General features: G+C 42.5%; 1 protein-coding gene across 6 annotated transcripts in view; it reads right to left on the bottom strand.

Annotated features, from left to right (window-relative positions):
- The window catches only part of LOC134352978 (protein sprouty homolog 2-like), a 157,159-nt gene extending 149,163 nt beyond the window's left edge, over positions 1-7,996 (bottom strand). Inside the window, exons 1-2 of one of the 6 annotated variants that reach the window (XM_063060690.1) lie at positions 7,669-7,996; positions 868-5,864 (exon numbers count right to left, since the gene is read on the bottom strand). In XM_063060690.1, coding sequence (XP_062916760.1) covers positions 4,913-5,864; positions 7,669-7,670 — 954 coding nt within the window. In that variant the 5' untranslated portion in view covers positions 7,671-7,996 and the 3' untranslated portion in view covers positions 868-4,912. Of the gene's footprint in view, positions 1-867; positions 5,865-6,742; positions 7,147-7,290; positions 7,384-7,668 lie in introns of those variants that run through there. The other 5 variants (XM_063060692.1, XM_063060694.1, XM_063060693.1 and 2 more) reach the window with 5 other exon arrangements.
- Positions 7,997-18,084: the final 10,088 nt, after the last annotated feature.

The raw sequence follows: 18,084 nt of genomic DNA, 5'->3' as shown, positions 1-18,084 counted from the left end.
TTCCTGGGATAAAGAAACATTTCTTCTTTCTAATCGGTATACTGTTTTTCATGCTGCAAATAATTCAGTTAAGCAGAGGGGTATAGTGTCGTAAGATTTTAGTCACAACAGTGTGGGTAAGTGATGCATTTTCTTAAATTAAATTAAATACTGGCTAATTAAAGGTCTGTTCATTGTGGAAGAATGCTAAAAGCATACCTAGTAACAAAGGACAATGTCCCATCTGGCATAATTCTTGAAAAACAAAACTAGAGGAGTTCTGAGCATCTTTAAGTCTCAAATCCACAGGGCACAAATTGAACTGTCAGAATTGATCATGTGATGTGATAAAAAAGACTTGTGCTCAGTGAATGAGCTTGGACACATGTTAGAGCATGAAAAGGAAGCGTCACTGTTATTTTCATATTAGTGTGTTTTCAATTTTGATTGAGTAATCAACAGCATAAATCCACTATTAAGTGCTTCTAAAATCTATATGTAAAAGTCTATATGATTTTGTCACCAGGAAAAGAAAGACACACACACACACACACACACACACACACACACACACACACACCCTCTTGAGCTGGGCCAAAAATCATTTTCTGAAATAGGTGTTTAATTACAGATATTGCTAGTTTCTATTCCCAATGGTCAGTGACCTTGATATTGGACTCCATAATTGACCTCCACCAGTGGCACCCAGAGGCTGTTATATTATTTACAGGATGTAATGTATAACTCAACATGTTTATTTCAATACCACCTCCAGCATCTTCCATTGAGAGGGGTAAAATCAGCAAAGTCATTAGGATATCAGTGTATACATAAATCATTCATTCTTTGAATGTGTTATTTCTTTATCATGATTGGGACAAAAATCTTCATCTAAAGAAAAATAACAATAGTTTTGGCATTGCTGTGATTCAGAATGAAGACCACCACAACTTTGCACAATTAAGGATGCATAACACAAGTCAGTTCGTTACTTAGCCTTCTTGGCCTACTTAACATTTTGATCAGCCAAAGCTATTGTTTCAGCAGACTTCTCCACACACAAGAAAATATGTAAAATGCATGAAAAAAAAAGCCATTTGTACTTCCCCAATGAAGAAATCTCTGGGATTCTGAATTTTAATATCCCAAAATGGGAAGATACAGTCCGGGTGCTTTGGACCACGAATAGCAAAGAAAGACTAGTTTTATTGCAGCAGCAGCAGAATAAAACAAACAAAACACCTTAATTTGAAAATTAATATATTTCTATTTTATACCTTTATTCAGCTCTGTAGTGCCACCCTTACATTTTTGCAGCAAGTTCCGTACAGTAATTTTTTTCTAAAGGGTGTTGTGTTTAAATAAATATCTTATAAAATAAAACTTCAAATAAATATTCAGACTAATCAACATAATGGTAAAACATAAAAGAATCCGTAACTTTTGATTGATATACAGGAAGCCAATTGTACCTAAGCATTGCAATAACTGGATTTTGTATATAGGGTAATAGAGCCTGATGTTAGCGGGAGACGGAGTCGGACATTCACCTGAATGTACAATGTACCAATAACTGGAGTTCTTCCTTCATATGGCACCATTCACAGTATTAATAATATTGTATATAGAAAAATATATGAAAGTAACTATAACAAAGAGCAGGCTCTTGCCGTGTTCACAACCCAAAGAAAGCAAGAAAATGCTCGTGAACGTGACGTCTGGTTAGATCTCTTCGAAACGTGCCCGTGTTTCTTCTGATTTCATCAAGGTCCAGATTGTACGCTGAACTGTGATCCGACACGTGCTCCAGACATCCAGGCAATAAAGTGTCACTGCATCATAGTCCAAAATAAAGTTGTTCTCTTCCGGATCCCAACAGGTTCAGTATGGCTTATTCAAACTGATTACAGTCCTCTCAGGTAATGATTGTTGGGTAGCGGGCTGAGCCCGCTCCGCTGCATAATTGTTAAACACACACCGACTTTTACAAAAACACCAGTTTGTCTCCTGATTTTTTTTTCAGATTGCCAAACAGCTTCTAGGAAAACCATGTTGACATAATGCAAATCTTGTAAGAAAATTCAATTATGTGCTAGTTACAGTGAATGAATGTCCCGTGTTGCAAATTTGCAAAGTTTGGGGGGGGGGGGAAGTAGGGAAGTATTTTTGGAAAAAGGAAAGTAGCTTCCAGGAAAACCATGACCTACCGTCCATTATGTAATAAATCATTCCCTGGCCACTATGCTCAATATGGGTCAGTTTGCATTATAAATGTAACCATCATTACAGTTTCAATTTGCACAAATGTCGATGACCCAACAACTTACATGCTTAAGATACAAATACATAATTTAAGAAACCGTTTTGATCAGAGATACTACAGGGCGAGAGGGTTGCAATTCTTATATATACTTTTACTGTTCTTACCGCAGACGTCAATCTAAAAGGGCAGACCATCCCTTGGGATAGCCGAAAGGATTTGGGGTTTGAATTATTTAGTAGCCGCTCTATAATAACTAATTGGAAATAGTCACAGGCCATTCAAGTATAATCCCTAAAACGATATCCTCGTTGTACTGGAAGTCCCAATGCTTCTCCGCAACTACTATGACGAGGCTTCCCTTTCTACATTTGTTTTTTCGATTGCCGGTGCCTTGGCAGCCAGGAGGATCCTGGATAATCATGGCTGCCCTCTTTAACCAAGAGATTCCCCCAGCCTCCAACTCACGCCCCGCCAGGGTTAATGAAAGAAAGGTCAGCGAAGGTTGTACAACCTCGGCTCTCTTACCTTTCGATCGATTCCACTCTCCTGGAACGTTTAAAGTCCTAAAGAAAACCATTCCGGTTGACAAGCAACCCTAGTCCATAAGGTTTGCGCCTTCCTTTGAGAAGACAGGCTGTATTTCGAGTATGGTAATATTATATTACAAAGGAAACCCCGAGTTTTACTTCACGTAATGAAATCTTATTGGACTTGGATAGAGCCCCATGCAAGGCCACCATGCGACGGAGTTGACCGTTCTATTCCTTATCTTTCAGACTTGGCAATTTAGGGAAAAAACGTAGTAAACTTACTAATTGTAAATTATCGGTCAGACAAATAGACTAGAAAGAATATAAGCCTAAAAGTGGGGACGATGCCCTTCTGAAATGCAGAATTACTGGCCAAGAGTCAAATTCGATTTATCTTGATATGGAAAAAAAATACAGAAGAAACATTTACAATCTCTAGTTTCCTATAACAATGTTGCAATTTAAGAGTCACACTGACTGGAATTCTACGAGGATAATGTTAAACCGATGCTGTAACTCTGCAATGGCTGTTTTAAGTGATTAATTTTAGCCCCTTTGGGGGGTGATGAAGCAGATAGTCTTACCACTAATTAATTAATAACATAACTAGTGTAACTAAAATTTCGTGAAAGATGGGATGAAGTGTAGTGTTTGGTGGAACCTTAGGAGGGGGATCGCATTAAAAGACAGAACCAGATAATAATAGGTTCATATCTACATGGAATAATTTATACACTTGTCAGCATAATTACAGACAGTAGGCTGGCGTGTTTTAACGAGATATCTTATTCCAGGGTGGGATGTTGCTTAACAGTCCGCCGCTGAACACGGCTGAACTGAAGTCCCCAGGGGCTCACGTCGCCACCCCGAAACGAAGCCATTTTGTACAGCGGAAATGACATTTGCCAACAGGTATTTGTCAACATGTGGCGCAATAACTTTAGTGCCAAATGTCGTTTAAGCCGCACTTTACCATCCTAAAAGGACCCAGACCATTTCAGCACGCGTTCCTTCCCAGTAAGGGAGCCCTATTTCGGGAGCTACAGAAGAATTACACGCATTATGTAACGGTATACTTCAAAGTAAAAAAAGTTTGCCGTAACACTGATAAATCCTACTTCTTCGCCACAAGTGTCCCAGCCCAACTCTCAACCCACCCATTGCACACACAATGTCAAACTTCCAACATGTTGCAATCCATATTTAGCCCCTGCGTAACAATGTGTTTCCTTTAAAAAGCACAAATCCACTGAATATGAATAGCAGCCCACTATAGTTAGCAAACACAAAGAATCACGGCCCAACCATCACCCTTCGAATACATATGAATCGACAAAGAATCAAAACGGTTTCAAACTTTGTCCCTCCCGTAACCGATCTGCGTGAGTAACTGACAGCAAAATACATAAATAATTGTATCTGTGATTGAGGAGAGGGAGAATATATTATCAATGGACTATATCGCATTTCTAGCCAAGCAATAAATATTTAATGCGCTGACGGAAGACGAGTTGCATGGTTTTCCCATAAACTGAGTGGTTTACCAAAGACAGATCCACCAGCAAATGGGCTCAGTTCCGAGGTCTCCACAGTGGAAGTGAGAAAGAGGAAACAACTTCTGCCCACCTCCAAGTCTTAGGACCTCCGGGATGGAAACCCATCAAATATTGGTGGGCACCCTTCAGAGCGAGGGTTGGGGACAGGGTAGGTGGGCGACGGAGAAGGAACATTTAATTTCTTTCGGTTGGTGTACTGAAACTTGACGCCGGGTTTTTCCAGCCATTCAGCCACAAGAGGAACGGTCTGACCTGCCACAAACACAGGGAGAACCCACAAGAAGGTGCTTAACATGGAAGATAGATGGTCCCGATTCCCTGGGTAGATTATAATCGCTCAAACTCCAAGATAATCATAGAACCATTAGATTTTCAGGAAGATGCTCTGTACAAACATCTCGCTGAGAGCCTTCTCTCCACTCTCTTCTCCCTTCTTGCGCGCACACACGTGGTGGGGTAGTCTCGGCGCCAGAAGTAATTCAATCTCTCTTGGAAATCTCTACGGTGAGTGAAGAAAGCTTTGGAGGTGTGCTTTCTGAACATCCACAGGGTTAACATTGTTCACGGTAGAAGGGGTGTCTTGGTCATAAGGGTTTCTCAAAGGTTTTAGGACAAGGTGCCTTCGAAACCTTCCTGCACACGGTATTGGAGTTCTTGCACCTGCAGCCCGGCCTCTTGACGCCGTCATAACATCCCTGGCAGACCCGGAGGCATCCTTTAGCCGGCAAATAGCACCATAAGCAGGGCAAGAAGATGGAGATGAGGCTGATGGCGGTCCAACGAGCGCAGCAGTGGCCTTGGCTGCAGGAGCACGGATTGTCCGCACAGTTGTCCTCGTCGTCGTTGGAACAATGGTAGAAGAGGCCCTTGACACAACATACACACGTGCCGTAATCTAGGGCGCTCTGGAATGAGCAAAGGCACCTCTGGTCACAGAGCCAGCACGAAGGCAGAGTCCTCGGGGCTGTACAGGAGCCGCACTTGCACTTCCCGCATTCCTCGCACCGCAGTGAGTGTTGACTCCAATCCTCGCCGCCCAGAGTCTTGTTAAAGTCGGGTTTGAGGTCAGCCTTGGGCTGTGCCCTGACAATTCCTTGGGCAGAAGGGGATGAGCTCACGCTAACCAGCAGTCTCTGTTCGGAGGTGGTGCTGCTGCGGGACGCTGAACTGACAGTACTGGTAGATCTGCTCAAGTGTTGCTGCACCTGCTGATGGAGCTGAGTCGAGGAGCGTGGTTCCACGCCCAGGCTCAGCTCCGTTGTCCGTTCCCACTTCTGCGCCGTGCTGGACGGGCTGCTGGTCGCGACCTTCGCACTGAGGACCATGGGCCTTTCCACGTAGTCGTTGTTGGCTCGGATGGCCCGGATCTGATCGATGGAGAGCACCGGAGCCTGCATCTCTCCCGGGTCAGGATCAATCCGCAGTCGTCCCCTGTCGTGAGCGAGCTGGAGAGAGAGGGGGGACTCCACGTGCGCTGGGGCTTCCATCGGACTGCGACCGGTGCAGGCCTGTGGGCTGGCTGCACATCGGTCAGACCTGTGGCGAAGACAGGACGGAGAGAAATGTCAGGAAGAGAGCACTCACACACTGCAGCGGACCCGCCCTCCGCCCTCATGTCCTGGCGTCTGGGGGCCCTCCTTTCCTACCATACCCATCCAGAAAACCACATTACCCCTCCCAACCTAGCCTCCACCACCTGATCCAAATATCGCGCCCGGCAGAGGGTCAACATCCAGCCTTCGAGTCCTTAAGGTTGGAAGAAGGGAGAAAATATTTAAAACAAATAGGCGATTCAATCTCGTGCAAGACATGACCGGTATCATACACAGTGTCTGGATTTCATATCCATTTTCAGCATAAGAAATTTGCAGTGTCGTGTGAAACAGTCGGATTGGTAAAACATCTCTTTCCAGGTCTAGGACTACCTCCGTTCATCCTAAAGCAGCACCCGGTTTCATTTACACATTCAGCAGGACCAATAAAAAGCACACTGAACTCCGGCTCTCTGTTCATACACGCAGACTCTCCGAAAATGGATTCATCTTTACTTCCCTGCTCCAATCCACTTTTCCCTTTCAGTTACTGCTAAATGCCAAAGAAACGTTGCTGTCCATCGGCCGAGTGACACCTCGCACATCCCGTCTTCACACCTACCTACCCGTCCCCATTTACTCAGAGATAGCTTAGAAATACGCCGCGTCAAAAGCTAATGGTATTTTACACGTGCTATAGCCCGACAACGCACAGCTGAATGCAAACCATCTGTTGCAAATTCAAAATCGTGACACTGTGTAGCAGTCCGGATTACAAAACAAGATTCAATTCTACATTCTTCTCCCAGCGTAACTGAGTTTACCCACTCCCTAGAAATAGTCCCCACTCTCGGCTGTAGTCAAAGTGCTGAAATGTCTAACCATATTCACTGTGCTACACGCAGGAGAAAGCTGGCTGCATGGACAGTCGGGACGATACTGAAGCGGAGATGAAGAGCGCAGAGCGGGACCCAGCGGAGCTCCATACTCTTCCAATTGCTATTGAATGGCAGGGTGTTTGCATTTCCGGATGTGTCGAATCCGATACAGCAAGTTGGCATGAAATAGATACTACACGGGAAAAGTCAAATACTGGACGGGGCTATTAGACAGCGCTACGCACTGACCAGGCTCCGCTGTAAACACATGCAGAACCACCCATTCTCTTCGGCACTCGGACCACTTGTAGCAGAGCGAGTTCTCCGCTAGCCTTCCACATAAATCAACCCTCCGGGTCCCACCCCATCCCACCTAACTCCGGGCACACTTAATGTTCAGGGCACTCCCCGGTTAGAGGTTCGTCGGTGGGAATTAAAAATCCAAATGAAGTCGCAGACACTGAAATGCAAACAAATGCATAAAAGTAGTTGTCCAATAAATCTGTTTAAGAAAAACAATGCCCCCCCCCAGTTAAGAGGTTACGCATTTACCATAAAATTCATGTGAAGACTGCCCCGGTCTGTGTTCGATAACCAGAGGCAGTGAACTTTACAGACTGCCTTTCGGTCTTTAACGGATAGGGCTGGATCCGTTTCTCAAGTAGTTACAGTAAAATAAGGCTGCTCTTAGATTTTGATCGATATTAAATATCATCTCCTCCCCCTCCCTTCACACCAGTAACAGTATGCTGCGGCCGGGTCGAGTTTAATGCAGTCAGTCCCCTGTGTTAACAGATAAGTGATCAATGGCCGGAAAGATCTTGGCATTTGTTTGAAATTAGTGTTAAACCTTGTGCAGAAAACCAGCTCAAGTCTGGCGCATTAAGTGTACAGACACGACAAAATAGAATAAATAACGAATATACACACATACGCAAGCCATGTTGTATTGTAAACCGGCGTGCAGGTCCCTCACCTCGCCAAAGATGTCGGTTGTTCCTTTGCGATGCTGCCGGGTGAACTGTGGCAGTAACCTTGTCTGCTGTGCTTCAAGTGCAGCGAGTATCCGATCAATGACAAGCTCCTAGAGTGAAGGGCGCTGTGTCCTGGGCTGTCAGAGTCTATCGGCGAAGCATACCCCTCCCGAATCCGCAGCAGCTCTGCGAGTGACTCAGATGCACTTCATACCAACAGACGATGATTTTTTTCCCCCAAACAAACAGCACCGTCCCGACTCCACACTCTCTTCAGTATGCAGTGATTTGTCCGGTTATAGCTAATGGCTAAATGGCGTCATCCACGTGAAACTGAATAGGCCATTTGCCGTCCCAAAGGCTTCTCCGCATCCGGTCGTGGGCCATTGGTGAAGCTGAAAAACTATTTAAAGCGAGCTTGTTAAATAATCGTCACTGACGGAGCAAATATACTCCTCGCAACCTTTGAATTGCGAGTCGAAGTTTTTAAACCTACCCCAAATGTTTCGCGCACTGCGAGTCTCCACACGGGAAACACCCTCAGATTAACATGTTCTCCCGCGGAGATTCATATGATCTTTATGCAAAAGAAAAGACAAGGCGATGGCAGAGGCAGAGCGGACATGCTGTTTATACTTGGGAAGAAGGCAAGCATTTCTGAAAATATTGATTCATATTTTCGATCCATAGAAAGCCATTACCGATGCTTTTAAAACCACCAAGGTAATCTCAGAGAGAGGGGGGATGACAGGACTGAAGATAGTGTCTCGACTCTCCCCAGGTCTGATTCCCTGTCACCGAGCAGCAAACTGCCACCTGTTCGCGCAGTTTGAGTGGCATTTTAACCTGGGCACCTGTTAGGCTGAGACTGTGGTGCTTTTTCTTTGTGTTCATTTTCTCCGAGTTTGTTTGTTTAAGATAATTAAACTCCTGTTGGGAGACTTGCGGCTGCTAAGGGACAACCTGTATATGAATTACAGCAACCTGTAACAGGTGTTTGTCCCGGTTGCAAGCAGAAGGGTATACCAGAAACATCAATAAAGTTTGATTTAGCGCGGAAGATGACTGAATGGCGTAAGAAGCCATTCACAACCCCTGTTTTCTCCTGGCCATTCTTCTGAATCATCTCCCAACATATGACATCAGGGCACAGAGGAGGGACTCTGGTTCGGTCTCTCACTTAGTGGGAGGTCACGGGGTAAACAAAGCCTTTGAACCGCTTGTCGAAAACATACAGGATTTGGCATGAGCTGGATTGCTTTCAGCATTCATACAGCACAGTAAGCTCTCATCTATGACCTTGTGACTGAAAACCACAAAAGAGCAAAATCTTGCCTCCAAAGAGACTCGTTGTCACGTGCTTTGAACAACCATCTCTTCAATTTGCCTTTACACCGTTTTGTATAAATTGTTTAGTTAAGTAGTTTGTATGATTTATTTTCCTGAATGTAGATCATGCATTCCTTACTACCAGCAAGACCAGTAAAACCGCCGATTAAAAGGCACCGGTGCTGCTTAGCTCGAAACAATATTGTTACGATAATAAGACACCCGAACTTTAATAATGCTTTATCACTAAATATTAATAATATAGAATAAGTAATATAAAATGGAACTTAAAGCTAAATTACTATGCAGTATAATTCTTTTGCTAAACGCATTGCCATTCTCTCTCGTTGTTTTAGCTTCATTTTTTCCAACTGAATATTCATTTTTTTCTAACTGAATGTACCTACTCGCATTGGGAAGTCATTTAGACCGCACGTCGCACATTGAGATTTTGCAAACGGTTTTTCACCTTCCTTAAAAGTAGCTGCAAAGGTTGGATTCCCGAGACTTGGTAGACTCGCCCAGGTGCATCTGTCACTCTCAAACCAAGCAGACCCTATTTATCGGAATCCCTGAAGTCCAGGAACTCAGACGAACGCTGGGAGGCTTAAATTCCGAAACAAAAATCGCAGACCCTTTTATCCCGAGGAATGCAAGCCTGCCAGCCAGTGTGTCTCAAATGGACAGTATCTTATGCCGGGATAGGAATGAGAGGGCTGACCTGGTTGACAGTGTTTTCCCTCGTCAAATTAAACCTAAACGGTTTGTTTTTAATCCCTTTCCTCACCCCCCCAACCTCTCAACTCTGTAGACCAAGAGCCAACTAAAGCATCACGTATTTCTCTTCCCTAAAGGTGCCTTTCCAGCAAAAATCCATGAACCTTTCTACACAATACCTATCTAGTCTAGTCGCTCCTGCTAAACTACACCACTGTTTCATGTACTGACATTGGTCCTTGTATTTTATTCCAATGTGCTTTTAAAATGAACTTCTTTGCAAACATTTTGTTTATGCTAGTATTGTCTATTACTAAATGTACCAGTAAATTCTAGTAACTTGGGCTTGGAGCTGAGGTGGTAAATCGTCTCATTTTGGGTCGGGAAAATTTCAATGAGAAGGGCTTATTGGATAGTTCCTTTGGCATCATCATCATCATCAGATCTAAACCAGATGAATTGGATGAAGCTACTACGTATGTACTGTTAGACAGCCATCACCTCTCCTTGTACCTTCCTCATGGAAATACTTTCATGAAGCAAACATGTGCTATTTTACAGCCTATAGCTAACAATGATCTTTTCAAATCCAGAAGATCTGATTGCATCATGGTAATACACTTTTGGCATTTTTTATCAATAATAAATTACCTCTGAACTCTAAAACTGGCACACCTTTACTAATGGCCTATTATCAATCCTGGTCTATGTACATAACTATTACCAACTCTTAACTTCCTTCTGTGTCTATCAAGCAACCTAACACAGCAAATTACCTAGCAAATCACTTGGTAGTATCACATGTTGATAACTGTAAGGAAAATAAATGTCTAAATGATATCCCTACCAGGAATGCTTACATTACAGAGGATGATGTTTCTTTTACAAATTTGATGGTCATAAATTGGGACTTTTGAAATAAATTGAATTGTTCCTTGTAAGAGAAGTACGCAGACTAACAGGGTTATCATCATATGGGTAGATTCTATTGTCTAAGTATTTTGGCTGGGAAATTGTTAACATTATTTTATAATCTTCATATTCAAGATGTTCCCCTGAAATGAACCAAAGGTAAGAGCTGAAGCTTCAAGCAAAAAGGAAAAGATAAGAAAGATTACCGCTGCATTACTAGATGGATGTGTGAGCGAGAAATAACCTAGAAAGGATTGAATGTGTGAAGCAAGTAGAATACCTTTCAAAATTGGTAGAATGGAGTTGTTTCTGTGAATTGGGTGATTTAGAAAGAGTTCAGACAGTTTTTGTGAAACAGAGATTTGCCAGGTGTAGAGTGCTTCTCTCAAAGGGGGAAAGGGGGAGGGGGTGTGTTCAGGAGGTAGAGTTGCTCGGTGAATGAGCAATCAAGCATGTCTTTGTAAATGGAAGGTGGTGTGTGGGGGTGGGGGAGAGTGGGAGGAGTGGTTTGCTAGAGGTAGCAAAGCATTTCTTTAGCTGGGAGATGAAGGATTCTTTTGTAAACCTGAGAATTTTGGAGGCGGTAAAAACTAGCTGATTTTTTTCAGTGTTAGGTTGTTTGACAGATGCATTCAAAATGTATTTGAAGTAAAAGTATGGCACTTTTGATTAAAGTTCACTGTAACTGCATATGTCTGTGATTTTATCCTCATACAGTACCCTAATTCAGAAATCTGGGAAATTAAGTCAGGAAAACACTGTATGGTCTGCCAAGCCTGCTGCATACTTCAGTAGGATTACATGTTCAAATCCACTTTGCTGCCTGATCTCCATATCCTCTGATTCACTTTGTTGACAAATCCATCAACCTTGGTTCTAATGACTGAGCATCCAAAGTCCTCTGAGATAGAGCATTTTACACCTCTCCAGTTCTCTGAAGAAAGAGGTTTCTTCTCAATCCAGTTCAAAATGGTTAACTCATTGTGACCTAACGTCATCCAATTCTGGATTTTCTACCAAAGAGAAATGATCTCAGCATCCATTCCCTCAGTCCATCTCAGAACCTTGTAAGCTGCAAGATACCATCCAGTATTACCCTAAACTCCAATGGATTTGGCAAATCAGTCTTTTCCCTTACACAACAACCCCTCATCAACAAAATCAGTCTAATGAATCCAAAGTGGCTATATGCTTGTTTAATAAGGAGACTAAAACTCTAAATTTCACCTACCCCCTTCACAATCTCAACAACACTTCTTTATTTTTGTGCCATTGTAATGGTGACCAACATACGGTACATTTGCCTTCCTAGTTATGCAATCATGAAGAAGGCATGCTGTGGCTCTACTTCATTAGGAGTCTGAGGAAATTTGATATGTCCCCAAGGACTCTTGCAATTACCTACAGTTGTACGATGGAGAGCATTCAGACTGGTATGGAGGCGCGAATGCACAAGAATATAAGAGGTCACGGATAGTTATAGACTCAGTCAGCTCCATCATGGGCACAGCCCTCCCTACCATCGCAGACATATTCAAGAAGCGGTGTTTCAAGAAGGTGGCATCTGCCACCAAGGACCCTTACCATCTGGGGCATGCCCACTTCTTGTTACTACCATCAAAAAAGAGGTGCAGGGGCCTGAACACCCACCCTCAGCAATTCAGAAGCAGCTACTTCCCCTCTGCCAGAAGATCTCTGAATGGTCCATGAGCACTATCTCATAATTTTATTGTCTTTTGTATTATTTATTTATTTTGAAAATTATTGTAATTTTATGTCTTTGCTTTGTACTCCAGCTGCAAAACAAGTTTCAAGACAGATGTCAGGGATAGTAAACTTCATTCTGATTCTGAATTGTTTCTTGTAGCTGAATTCTTACTTCCTGTGTTTCCCAACACTTACTATTTCTCATAATCAAAAAGATTGTTTTTTACTCTTCCTACAAAAAAGTACACAACTTCATATATTTTCAAGTTCTACTCTATCTTGTGACCACCACTAACATATCAATATTCTTTTTCATAATCTGTATTTGAGGAGATCACAAGTAGGATAGATAAGAGGGATGCAGTGGATATTGTGTACAGTATTTGGACTTTCAGAATGCCTTTCAGAACACATGAGGCTGCTTACCAAGTTAAGAGCCCATTCTATTACAAGAAAGTTACTGGCATGGTTAGAACTGGCTGATTGGTAGGGGGCAGCAGTGGGAATAAAAAGATCCTTTTCTGGTTGGCTGACATTGACCAGTGGTGTTCCACAGGGGTCAGTTTTGGGACCACTTCTTTTTATGCTGTACATCAATGATATAGATGATGGAATAGATGGCATTGTAGCCAAGTTTGCAGATGATATGAAGATTGGTGGAAGGGCAGATATTGTTGAGGAAACAGGTAGGCTTCAGAAGGACTTGGACAGATTAGGAGAATGTGGCCAAAAGGTGGTAAATGAAATACAATGTTGGAAAATGCATGGCCATGCCCTTCGGTAGTAGAAATGAAAATGCAGAATATTTTCTAAATGGGGAGAAAATCCAAAAATCTGAGATGCAAAGGGACTTGGGAATCCTTGTGCAGAACACCCTAAAGGTCAACTTGCTGGGTGAGTCAGTGGTATGGAAGGCAAATACAATGTTAGCATTCATATCAAGAGGTCTAGAATACAAGAGCAGGGATGTGATGCTGAGGCTTTATAAGGCACTGGGGAGGCCTCACCTTGAGTATTGTGAACAGTTCTGGGCTCCTTGTCTAAGAGTTTCAGGAGTCGAAGTTTGATGGTTCTGGGCTGTACTTGCTGGAATTTAGAAGGATGAGGGGGAATCTCATTGAAACCTTTTGAATGTTGAAAGGCCTAGACAGAGTAGATGTGGAAAGGATGTTTCCCATGTTGGGAAGAGTCTAGGACAAGATAGCACAGCCTCAGGATAGAGGGGCATCCATTTAAAACAGAGATGCAGAGAAATTTCTTAAGCCAGAGGGTGATGAATTTGTGGAATTTATTACCACAGGCAGCTGTGGAGGGCAGGTCACTGGGTGTATTTAAGGCGGAGCTTGACAGGTTCTTTATTGGACATGGCATCAAAGGCTATGGGGAGAAGGCTGGGGAGTAGGGCTGAGGAGGGAAAAAAGGGATCAGCCTTGATTGAAGGGCAGAGCAGACTCGATGGGCCAAATGGCCTAATTCTGCTCCTATGTCTTATGGTCTTATGTACACCCTCATCAAATTGCAGTCTCCGTTCTACTTCATATGATATTCAATGATTATTGCACCAAAGAATTTACCATCATTTCAACTCTCTAAGAGCAAAAGATGGGAAAAGTGCTTTCCCATTTATCTGTCCCTTTGCATTTCCTACTCTTTTTTTTAATTATAACATATCACAGCAGCAAGGTTTCACTTTCTCAAGTTTATATCTCATAGCTGGTGTTTATGATGTTCCTTAAATTCATTTAGTCTGAGCCTTGGTACTTATCGGTAAGTAAATCCTCATTGTTTTAGACTTGGCAGATTAACTTTTCTGATCAACAAGGAAAAGGATGTTTTCCAGACTGCTCTACTTTCACTGGCCAGGAAGGAGTGCAGACTGTCCCAGTCCCTTTTGTAAGAGGGAAGAAAAACGAAATCAAAATCATCTTCATTATAAATTTATAATATTATTTACTTGAGTTGAATAAATGATCTCTAATAAATGTACTCTATAATTTCATAACAGTGCCATATAGACCAGAAAATCCAAGTTCTATTAAGTTAATTGGGTGTTGTAACTGATTTCAGGATTAGCACTACTGCAACCCTTTATCCCCACATATTAGTCCCTACCCCCAAACAAGCAGGGTAGGAAGGGCCAAGTTAAGCAGTAGTGGAATGTTTTTGAATGTGGATTCAGATGAAGTGAGGATTGAACTCAGCTCTGATCCATTTTCTCTGGCTGCAGTGAACAACCTGCCAGCATTCATGGCCAAGGTACATTGATCAAAATTGCCATGTCAGTAGAATGCTGGACAGTAACTGATCCCTGTGGAATTATGCATGACATCCTGTAGAAGCATATCTAGTAAGAAGGAGGAGAGGAATTTTTCAATGAAAGCAAGAAAAAATGTGGCACTCTGTTTCCATTTGAAAACTGATTGGAAAACAAGTATCTACAACTGTGAGAGTCCTGAATCCTGCAGTCCACTGGAGATTAAAGATGCAAATACTTATAATATTCTAGGATATCACAGAGCTATCAACATGAGCTTAAGGTGTTCTCTAAAGAAATTACGCTCATTCCAATTTACTTTCACTTCAGTTGCACCTTCAGCACCAATTTGCACATTTAGTGTTATTGTGGTACAAAGTTTAACAAAGGGCATGGTTGTACCTGAACATTTTTAGTTGTAAGAAAAAAACAAGGAAACGGATCTCCTGCCACTGAACCAAATTAGAATCCCAAATTTACTTGAGTTTCATTAGCCGATATGGGAGAAATGTAACTACTCCAATGGACCTTTTTTCAGGAATGGTCTGTCAGATTGAACATAATGTCGTATGTTCTTCTAGATCAGAGACGAAGCTAGCAAACTAGCAGAATATTGATTTTGTTTTTGCATCTTTTTCCTAATACTTGGTTGTCAATTGACTCACTAAACCTTTCTCAGACCTTCCACTGAATATCATTTGGGACCAGACGATAAACGGAATGTAACTTTAATCAGCTCATCACAGAATTTCAGGAAAACCGGGTCCTTAACGCAAAAAAAAAACAAAGTGGAAAGGCAAGATTTAATTAGCCCAAATGAGAGCAGGACTACAGCAAGTTTAATGCACAATTTTGGAGTGGTTATTTATATCGGAGGTTGTGACTGCGTGTGTATGGAATTAGCAGATGCTGTGCTGCCGACTGCGGCGTTGATATTCTCTTAGCCTAAAAGAACCAATGTCTCCTCTTCTAAGTTTATACTACTCAAAGCTGCTTCCATCAGAAATCACTGGAATGCATTGCGCTGACCAGATATGGAACCCATCCGATCCACCATTTGAGACAAATTGCATAGAAGCAAACATTTGTTTAAAAGTCACCATTTGTAACTTTCGTGTTTTTGACCTTCCTCAATCATCAGCAGAAATGTATTGCTAATCATCGATGAGGCAAAACCTGCCAGCGATCGTGGTATTACGTTGTTCTGGTTGCTTCCAACTTGCCTGGTGACGGAGCGCTGTCGACACCGCCACTGAAGTTGGGCTGCATTAAACAGGAGCCGTTTAGAAGATGTCAATTACAATAAATCCTTTCCCAGCCCATTCAGAAGATCTTCCTCTAACGCAAGTATAACTGTAGCAAGTATAAGCCTCCTTTGTTAAACAAGTCTTCATTTCATGTTTGTACTATTCCGCAGAATTGTCATTACATTGATTTCTTGATTATGGGAAATGCTTTCCCCTTGAAAACTCATTTGAAGAAAAACAATCAACAAGCCTACCATCCAGAAAGTAAGACTCAAGAGGTTCCAGATGCTGAGATCTGGAGCAACATAAGAGATACTGGAGCTTGGTGAATCATGGAAATTGGACAGTCAATGTTTCTGGTGGAGATTCTGAACTGAATTACCTCGAACCCAAAAATCGACCGTCGACAGTTGAAACGTGGATGATCGACATTTAAGATTAAGATCATTCACTCAGATGAAAGGCCTCACTGTGAAACATTACTTGTCCATTTTTCTTGGTAGATACTACCTGACCCGTGGAGTTTCTCCGGCATTTCGGGTATTGCTTCGAGAAAGTAAGCAGCGTGATGTCATGGCAGAACAAATCTGTAAAGAAACAGAACGTACCAAAATGCATTGTTAAAACATTTCTGATGGATTTAGTTTAATATTAAAAGCATGGTACAAAAATCTAACGTATTATCAAAACGAAAATAGATTACACAGTGTAAAGCGTATGGCTGGAAGGCGACTACATGACAGCGGACTTCAGAAATGCCACGAATGACCATTTCCAGGAATAGAGACCAATGCGGCTACATAGTTACAAAGGGATTTCCTTGCTATCTGCTGAAGGCAAAGTCATCACGGGTTCTTCTTCAACTACCTGCTCCCAGTGAAGAACTGGGTATCTTCGAATAACAGTGCATATTATCCATTCAGAGTCACAACAAACATAATTCTTCATTGTGCTTCAAACTCCAGAAAAAAACTACACCTGATGAAAAAGCATTCTCCCTGCAGGGGATTTGTTTCCATATTACATTTAATTCATGGTGGCATGCAAAGTGTGACCCAAAACAACATGGTGATGAGATATATCAACTCCTCCCTGAGAAGCAACTTGGATCCAGTCCAATTTGCCTACTGTCACAACAGGTCAACAGCAGATGCCATTTCACTGGCTCTTCACTCAATCCTTGAACATCTGGACAGCGAAAATGCATACATCAACATGCTCTTCATTGACTACAGCTTGGTATTCAATACTATCCTCCCCTCTAAACTAATCAATAAGCCTCAAGTCCTAGGCCTCAATACTTCCTTGTGCAAATGGATCTTCAATTTCCTCACTTGAAGACCTCAGTCAGTTCAGATTGGCAACAGCATCTCTTCCACAATGTCCCACAGCACAGGTGCACCACAAGGTCGCATGTTTAGGGCCCTGCTCTACTTGCTTTCTACTTATGACTGTGAGACTAATCACAGCTCCAATGCCATATTTAAGTTTGCCGATGATACCACTGCCATTGTCCACATCGATGGTGGAGATGAGTAGGCATATAGGAGGGAAATTGAAAATCTGGCTGAGTGAGGCCACATCAACAACCACTCACTCTATATCAGCAAGAACAAGGAGATGACTATTGACCAGGAAGAGAAAACCAGAGGTTCATGAGCCAGTCCTCATCAGGAGATCAGAGGTGGCGAGGATCAGCAACTTAAAAGTTCTTAGTGTTATAATTTCAGAGGATCTGTTCTTGGTTCAGCACATAAGTGCCAATATGAAGAAAGCATAGCAGTGCCCCTACTTTCTTAGAAGTTAGCGAAGATTCAGCATGTATATTGACTGGTTACATCACAGCCTGGTATGGAAGCACCCAGCCATGAATGGGAAAACTGTACAAAAAGTAGTGGATACAGCCAGTCTATCTTGGTGAAACCCTCCCCACCATTGAGAATATCTACATCAAACACTGTAGCAAGAAAGCAGCATCCATCGTCAATGATGCCCACCATGTAGATCATGACTTTTTTTTTGCTGCTGCCATCAGGAATAAAGTACAGGAGCCTCAGAACCCACACCACCAGGTTCAGGAACAGTTATTACCCCTTAACTATCAGGCTCTTGAACCAGCGAGGATAACTTCACTCAACTTCACTTGCCCCATCACTGAAATGTTCCCACTGAACTGGACTCACTTTTAAGGACTCATGTTCTCTAT

The sequence above is a fragment of the Mobula hypostoma genome, chromosome 10 (genome assembly GCF_963921235.1).
Source record: "Mobula hypostoma chromosome 10, sMobHyp1.1, whole genome shotgun sequence".
In the NCBI taxonomy this organism is placed as follows: Eukaryota; Metazoa; Chordata; class Chondrichthyes; order Myliobatiformes; family Myliobatidae; genus Mobula; species Mobula hypostoma.
Note: the sequence above shows the minus strand (reverse complement) of the source record. Positions and strands in the feature narration are given on the sequence as shown.